The sequence below is a fragment of the Jatropha curcas genome, chromosome 4 (assembly GCF_041381405.1).
Source record: "Jatropha curcas cultivar XTBG-Jc1 chromosome 4, XTBG_Jcur_1.0, whole genome shotgun sequence".
In the NCBI taxonomy this organism is placed as follows: domain Eukaryota; kingdom Viridiplantae; phylum Streptophyta; class Magnoliopsida; order Malpighiales; family Euphorbiaceae; genus Jatropha; species Jatropha curcas.
The window spans coordinates 4,618,972-4,627,657 of NC_143154.1; the positions used below are offsets into that span (position 1 = coordinate 4,618,972).

Consider the following 8,686-nt stretch of genomic DNA (forward strand, 5'->3'; position numbering starts at 1 on the left):
TCTTCTTCTTTGATGGCAAGAGAGGGAGACGAAGAGACATGTACTATAAAAGGCAATTAAGGGAGTGGAAAAGTGGTCCATCCATTACCCTTTTCGCTCTCTGTAATTGTAATGTATAAATAAGGGCATTTTAGTCTTTTCAGTTCATCTTAACGAGCAAATCGGACCTGTGCCGCTGCTGCTGCTGGGAAAACGCCGCTTCCCGTACTGCCATCTCAACGGTAACATTGTCCTTTTTTGTTTAGTTTATCTTTATATTCTATGGAATCAGTTCATCCTTGCATTTATATTTAACTTCATGTCGGTTTGAAGAAGAAAGAGATTAATTTAGTCCAAAGAGATCCCAGGTGTAATAGCTTTGAGTATATTTTACTTGGATTTTATTTAGCTTTCATAAGATTAATCTAGGAATTGTTCTTTTCCTCATGATTTTGATTAAATTGTGATTAGTAATTGTATCCATACATTGAGGGTTGGAAAAATATGTTCAAAATTGCTAAAATTTTCTCTGATCCTGTAATGTTATTGTTTTTTCCTTTTGCTAGGCTGTTCAACCTTTATCTTAGCAAAAAGAATAAGTGCAATGTTGCGGAAATTGTTAACAGACGGCTCTGTGCGGCAACCATGATGGCGGATGATGTCAAATCGACGCTCCACCACCAACATATCCACCGCCGTGGATTCCATGTTGCTCCGCTCCCTTAAAGAACACTATCACGAAGTCTCCAGAATGAACCCTCCTCCTGTATTTATTTTCTCTCTCCTTTTCTCATAATTATATGCAACTTCAAAACTCTAGGGTTTTATGTTTCTCTAAAACCCATTGTTGTCCAAGGTTTTAGACACTTACCCCACATTCCCCTGCATATTTGTCATAGTAAAAGTTTATATTGGATTTTCATACGATTCATTGAACTTATATATCTTGTAGATTGTTTAAAGGATATTCACATTTTCAGTTATTCTGCTTATACAACTTTATATGGATGTATGAAGTTTTGTCGGATTATATTTTACATATATATACTGTCTTATGTTCAATTATGGATGCATCTGTGCATGGAAGTAAAAGTTTATGCTTTGTAGAAGGTAAGCCCCCCATCAGCCTTTACAGTATTAAAAGGGGCTTTAGATGGGAATGGACCCGTTCTCACTAGAACCTTTGGCAATGAGAAAATTAATATCTCTGTAATGCGCTTGGCGAATATCATTCCTGGAAGCGGAGGGGAGGATGATGATGATGACATAAACCAGTTGTTCCTTCACGTGGATGTGTCAAAGCCTGGACAGGAAAAATCTTTGCAGTTTCTATGCGGGCTATATCCAGACGCATTGGGAATTCATTCTGTTTCATTGAGACAGAAGGCTGATGACCCAGAGTTTCCATCTGCATATAACGGCCCTCTTTTTGAGTGAGTTTGGTTCTTGTTACCCTTTATTAATTGACAGTGGGCTAATTTTTATAATTGTTTCTTATGGAATATTGAACTTCGTAATGCGTATGATGATTGAAAGAGAATTGACTTCTTTCGTACATTGATGATACAAGTACTATTGAAACTCCTAGTGAAACAACACTGATTCAGGGCATTATAATTCATATAGAGAGTTCTAGCGTTTTAGCTTTATGTTGAAATTATAAAAATGATTCACAAGGAATATGAAAATTTTCACAGAGATGGAGAGTATATAAAGTATTAATATAGTTATCCTTATAAATTTTGTACTGTTCTCAACTTCTCATGCATGGGAAAGAAAGAAACTAAATTTATATTTGCAGCGGAACTGTGCTGTGATCACATGGTTATAAATTCCTTATGTTTGATCTGCAGATCAAATATAAGATACAAACATTATGATATTGTATTTGATTCTGCAGCACATACATTATCCTAATATTTTGTCTTTTGTTAATGATTTAGTAGTATTCTCCTGCAATGGAATAGGAATGCATGCCTGCTTGCAATTCTAACTCCATGAGGTACCTATGTTAGTCCACTTTGAGAGCAGTTCAGTCTTCAACAACATGGAGTTTTATCTTCGAAAAAAAAAGGAACTACACTGTAGCATTTTGATTATTGATAAATTTGCTCCCTTTTTGTGGAGTTACATCTTTTGCTAAGTTTTTACATTTGATTTAACAGGACAAGATATCATATTTTTGTAATTATTTGAAAGTGTTGGTTTCTCGCCATGTATTCTAACTTATGAATATCTTAGGTTATTAGATGGATAGTGGTTATTTATTACAACATTGTATCAAAAGGTTCTGTGAGAATTGCAAATGGTAGTGATATTTTGCCATCACAGTTGTATGTGAGGTGTTTTTTTGTGTAATGGCGATAGATTGAGATTCTCATAGCTCAAGGAGCAAAATCTTAAGGTCAATGTTCTCCTGCATAGTTGTTATTTTTGTTCTGTACATATTATTGAAATAACCTTGAGCTTTAGGGGGAGGACTAGGGACATGATTCACCCAAATCAATTGGTTGCTAGGAGAAATTGTATATTATTCCTCCTGTTATGGAGGCCTGGTCTTATTTAATGTCATTTGGCCCTGGTTTTCATTTCAAATAACAAAATTTTAGAACTTTCAATAGCGTATGTAGGTTTTGGAATTGGATCTGTAGCTTTTGTGCAATAGCACAATATGCTCCAATTTGAGCTATAGGTTAGACAAATTGCATAATGAATTTTTGATTCCTACTTATATTATAAGTTTTTGCAATATCTGCACTTTGCACTTTCCATTTAAGCTTCAGCATCTCTTAGCGGTTAAGTGCCCTAGAGCTTTCGAGAATGTTGTTCAGAAGGCAATCCCTCCATCTTTAATTAATTAACTTCATTTTATATTTATTTCAGTTGTTTTTTGCTTACCTTAAATTAGGCATGGCCACCGGTTCGGTTCTAACCGGAACCGAACCGTACTGTAGACGAACCGAAACCGGACCGAAACCGGCGGTGCAAAATTTTGAACCGGAACCGGCGGTTCAAGGGCCGGTTAAGGTTCATGTGAATGTTAAAAAATGAACCTGAACCGGCCCAGAACCGGCGGTTAACCGGCGGCTTCGGTCCGGTTCGAACTGAATTCACAAACAAAATTATTTATTGCAATAATCAAAAATAGTGAAAAAAAAAAAACATCATCATTTTGGTTTAAAAAAGGAGAAGCATAATCATTTCACTTTTTTTTTGAAAGCTCATAATCAAAAATAGCCATTGAACTTTGTTTACAATTAACAATTTACTATACAATTAACAATTCAAACTTCAAACGGATATAATTGTTTTATTATAATTTAATTAATTAATTATTTATTTATTTATTATAATTTACTAAATTATCCAAAAATATAATTGTTTTTTTTCTGTTATAAGGGACAATTTGGGAAACTACATAAATGAAAAATATGTATAAATATGATGAGTTGATTATTTTTTTTTTCACAACCAATTATATTCTATCTCTCCTCTTCACTTCTTAATATTGCTTTATTTTCATACATCCAATTCTAAATTCCATTAATTTCATATTCCATTTATTCATTTTTTTTCCATAATTCCATTTAAAATTATGGCACACAATTCACAAAGCTCCAAGGGAAAGCTAGTTGCTCAAAGCGTGGAAGAAATTGATTCAAATAATCCATTGATTGATTTTTCACCACAAGAAGCAATATCTCCTAATATTTCAATAGGTAAACCACCAAAATCAGATATTTTCAAGAAGCACTTTGCAAAAATTGTTCAAGATAATGGAGAAATCAATGCGGTTCGATGTAATTATTGCAAAAAAAAATATGCATTCAAGCTTGGAGGAGGATATGGCACTCTCAATAGGCATTTAAAATCACATCATCCAAGTGAGGTAGGAATGGATGTAACTCAAACTCAATTATCGTCATCAAGGTATGGTGATCCTAACACTCCTCTATTTAAATATAGTGATGAAACTAATAAAATTGAAATGGCTAAAATGGTTTGTATGGAACGATTATCTTTTTCATTTGGTGAAAAAATTGGATTTAATAACTATTGTAAAAAAGCATTAAATCCTTTAGCAAAAAAGATACCTAGGAATACACTTAAAAGGACTATTTTATCTATTTATTTAAAAGAAAAAGAAATTTTAAAAAATTTATTTGTAAATTTTAATGGTAAAATTGCCATTTGTTGTGATATTTGGTGTGATGCTTGGCAAACTCATTCTTATATGGGTGTTACATCTCATTGGATTGATAATGAATGGAAACTTGAAAAAAGAATTATTGCACTTAGAGTTTTTGATGACTCTCACACCGCGCATAATATTTTTACCATGTTAAATATTATTTTAGAAGAATATGGTTTGACTAAAAAAATTTTTACAATTGGTTTTGATAATGCCAGTGCAAATACCGCATCAATAAATGAATTAAAAACTCTTTGTCAACCTAAATTTAGTGGACAGTTTTTTCATACTAGATGTGCATGTCATATTTTAAATTTATGTGTTCAAGATGCATTAACAACATTAAATGTATTTTTACGTCCAATAAAAAATATTTTAAATCATTTATGGACACATGGATATGTTAGAAAAAAATTTAAAAATTTTTGTCACTCTATGGGAAAAAAATATAAAAAATTTTCAAGAGATATTCCTACAAGGTGGAATTCAACTTATAAAATGTTAAATGAGTCTTATGAATATAAAGATATTCTTTCTTCATTTATGCAATTGCATGCATCACATTTTCAACTTTATCCAACCAATTGGACTGTTTGTAAAAAAATATTAGATATTTTGCAAGTTTTTGAAAATTGTACGAGAATTTTTAGTGGTGTTTATTATCCTACCTCCCATTTATTTCCATTTCATTGTTTGGCCATAAGTAGTGCCATAATTGAAAATGAAAATGATGATGATTTACAAGAATGTATATTCATGATGAAAACTAAATGGTTAAAATATTATACTGAAATTCCGGATTTAAATTTAGTTGCATTTTTTCTTTGTCCTAGATTTAAATTAGTTGCATTACAAGAATTTTTTCGTCTTTATTATGGATCTTTTAATATTGAAGCAGATTATTTTTCTCTTACTAATAATGTTTTAAGGTATGTCCGTCAATTGTATGATGAGTATTCTAAATTAGTATCTCCCCTTCCTCAAGTATCAGATCCACAAACTATACAATCCACTAAATTTCATTCTACACAATTTACCTTCATGCAAAATGTTTCAAAAAAATCAAGGGAGGGTCCACATTCATACACAGAAATTGAGACATATATTAGCACAGATTTTGAGTTTTTAGGTGATGATGCGAATGAAGACCCAACAAAATTTGATATTTTGGGTTGGTGGAAAAAGCATGCAAATCGCTTTCCAGTCTTAGCTTCAATTGCAAAAGATATTCTTGCTTGTCCAATTTCTACTGTTGTAGTGGAACAAGCTTTTAGTGCGGGTGGACAAATTTTAGATCCAACACGGTCAAGATTATCGCCAAATAATGTGGAAATGCAAGAATGTGTTGATGATTGGACTAGAGCGGCGTTGAGAACTCAAGACCAGCAAAATTCAAGCGACGATGATGATTCCGACTCATTAACGGAGACTAGTGGCACTGATGACTAAAATTAATTGTAATAATTGGGAGGTTATTTTCCAATGTAATAAAAAAAAAGAACTATGTGGGCTTTGATAATAACAGTTCTAAATTAATAGAAGTTTTTGTTTTAAAATTTTATAATAATTTATTTAGTTAATAAAATTTAAACATTTTAAAATTATTATTTATTCATGAATTCGAAATCAAAATCTTATTATTTTTTTAAAAAATTGCGTAATGCCGGAACCAAATCGGAACCGTAATTTGAACCGTCGGTTCGCCGGAACCGTGCTGAACCGTGCCGGAACCGGAATCGGAGGTTCAAGGGCCAGTTCCGGTTCAAAATTTTAAACATTTCGAACCGGCGGTTCAATGAACCGAAACCAGCGGTTCATTAAACCGGCCATGCCTACCTTAAATTCCTTGCATAAGGAGGGCTATGCAAGAAGACAGTATAAATGGAAAAGTGGTTTTGTTATGAGACAATTTTATTGTGTTTCTGTACCTTATTTCAAAGAATTCTTGATTGTACTGTTACTACCAGGATTAGTAATTGTCTTAATTATGTCAAGGTGAAGCAGCCTTCGTCAATAATTAGGAGGATATGGTGGTAAAAGTGTTATATGGTTGTTTTGATATTGTGAATTGAACCTTGGGAAAATCACATTCCGAAACTTCGAATTTGAGGTTGGGGAGTCAATTCCCCCACATTGAAATCCTATGCTTTTAGAACTGACATTTGACTTCTCTGAGTCCCAAAACCATCCAACTAGGATTTGACGTTGGGGACTTCTCAGATCTAAGTCCCAAAACCTTCCAACTGGGATCATAACATGTTGACTTCTCCGAGTCAAAGAAACATGCGAGGAGATGAGATTCCATCATTTTAGAACTGACTTTTCCATTAAATTTAGATACCAAAAATAATGATTTTATACGGTGAAAGATAAATAATTGAATTGCCCTGTGAAAATTAGAGTCTTTGTGTATACAAATTTGGCAAGTTATTGGCCTTCTAAACCAGATTTTTAGTCTAAATATAAGGTAATAATGCAATACATATGCAATTAGTTGAAAAGGGTTAATAAATTTGCTAGTAGGGGTTGTCTAGATATTGCATTTGTATAATCTGGCTCAAGTTGTAGTTTTGGTCTGAAGCAGGAGGAGATCTTGATATGAATTTAAGAGAGTTAGAGAAATGAATGTAAAGTTTTCACAGCCAAATGCTTTTTGTTTCATGTGACTAATATTTGACATTTTTTATAATAATAGTTAATAACCCTTCTGCTGAGATTGTTAGGGAGGCATTTTGAGAATCTGGGAACATGCTAATGTTATCAAGGTAGTTAATAACCCTTCAAATGTTGATTAAGAACCATTGCCCTTGCTCTCTTTTTTTTTTATTCTTCTTTTTAGTTAATTGTCTCTGACTAGTGTTCAAACTCACAATCCCATAGCCTGGAGGTGAATCTAGTATCCCTTAGCAAAAGCCCATTGCCTTTGTTATTAATCATGTTCCTTGCCCATCTGTAATGGCATGGCATGGCGTGGCATATTGCCAACTCTAATGCCCACTGCTAAACTATATCTTTCATATAAGTATATTATTGAGTCAGGCAGTTTAAATAAGCGTGCAATGGATTTGTTGTTTACTCAGAAATGTATATTCTGAATTTATACTGTGATGCTGTCTCGAGTTCTAGGATGCTGCAAACGGAAAACTTTAAATCATTTTATTTCTTTTAGTTATAACTGTCTTTTGTCTTGAGTATAATGTGTGATGAATTGTTAATTGACAGGGAACTTGATGAAAAGATGCGAGATGCACTGCACAGTTACATTGAAGAACGGGGTGTGAATGAGAGTCTCTTTAATTTTCTTCAAGCATGGCTTTATGTGAAAGATCATAGGAACCTTATGCGCTGGTTTAAATCGGTGGGTATGTTCATTAATGAAAATAAATCAACCAAAAGTGGTTAACCGTTAAAAAATGTGATACGGTGGATTTGTAAATGAATCATTTGCTACCCAAATCAGCCAAAAAGTTTTTTCCTGGTGAGTTGCAAGTGCTCTGAATTGAATTCTGTGGTGTTATAGTTTTGCAGACAGATACTTCCTTTTAGATATTTTCATGTTATAATATTATTATTTTTTTTTATCATGCAGTTGATATTCATGTTTGATTTTTTTTTTTTAATCTACTTTTCTTAGTATATTTGTACCCATGTGCTCTCCTATGTTGTGTATAATGTCTTCTATGAGCCATACTTTTCTGAATATGGTCTATGTTTACCACCTGTATGGTTGTGTTTCGGCCAATTAAATAGTAATAACAATGTGTATGAACCTCATTTATATCGCAATAGAAGAGTCGAGCCTTTGTTGAAGACTATTGTTTACTCCTTAACTCCAAGTAAACTTGAAAGCCATAAATCATTTAATTCATAAAACCTAAAATGGTTTCTTGATATCTTCTTCCATTTTATTTTAATGATTGCATGAGACCTCTGAGTTGTCCATCATAGTAAAGCACTTCATGAAATCTCCTCCACAGCTATGGCAGTGAATTAATATCCTTTAGAATATTAAGCAGTTGCTGACTATGGTGTGTATTTTCTTGCTCTGTACAACTGTTGCTGACTATGGTGTGTATTTTCTTGCTCTGTACAACTTTCGCCAAGAGCAGGAAATCGGGTAGGACATCGCATAATCCCTATTGCTTGTTTCTTTTTGCAAGATTCTTAGGCCTATTAATTGTAACATTCGATAACATATAACTTTCAAAGAGTTTTTTATAAAATGTTAAACACTTAACGTTTAGCATTTAATTTTTAATTAAATTTTTTTGATAATCATACTTATTATTTTTTTCCTATGAATTCAGTTAACTAAAACTTTTTTTATCATTTTAAGTTAATTAACTAATTAAACAGCTATTATGAACACTTTTAATCTAAATTTTTATATAAACGGCTAACATTGTGGCACAGACGCTTAATATCGCTGAGATATAAACTCAATATTTAAGAACTGATTTTGCAATCCTTGCTCTCTCTAATTAATCATTTTCATATTGTAGTTTGGATGGGAAC

At 32.7% G+C, this 8,686-nt stretch overlaps 1 protein-coding gene across 2 annotated transcripts; it reads left to right on the top strand.

The window, feature by feature from the left end:
* LOC149496732 (uncharacterized protein At2g39795, mitochondrial-like) lies at nt 1–7,653 on the top strand. 2 transcript variants are annotated; one of them, XM_089720875.1, is made up of 3 exons: nt 1–221; nt 546–1,412; nt 7,394–7,653. In XM_089720875.1, the coding sequence occupies exons 2-3, from the start codon at nt 1,192–1,194 to the stop codon at nt 7,572–7,574; spliced, it is 402 nt and encodes a 133-aa protein (XP_089577001.1). In that variant the 5' UTR covers nt 1–221; nt 546–1,191; the 3' UTR covers nt 7,575–7,653. The 2 variants fall into 2 exon arrangements, with proteins under 2 accessions (XP_089577001.1, XP_089577002.1); XM_089720876.1 differs by lacking the exon at nt 1–221 and adding an exon at nt 260–349.
* The last annotated feature ends 1,033 nt before the right edge of the window (nt 7,654–8,686 follow it).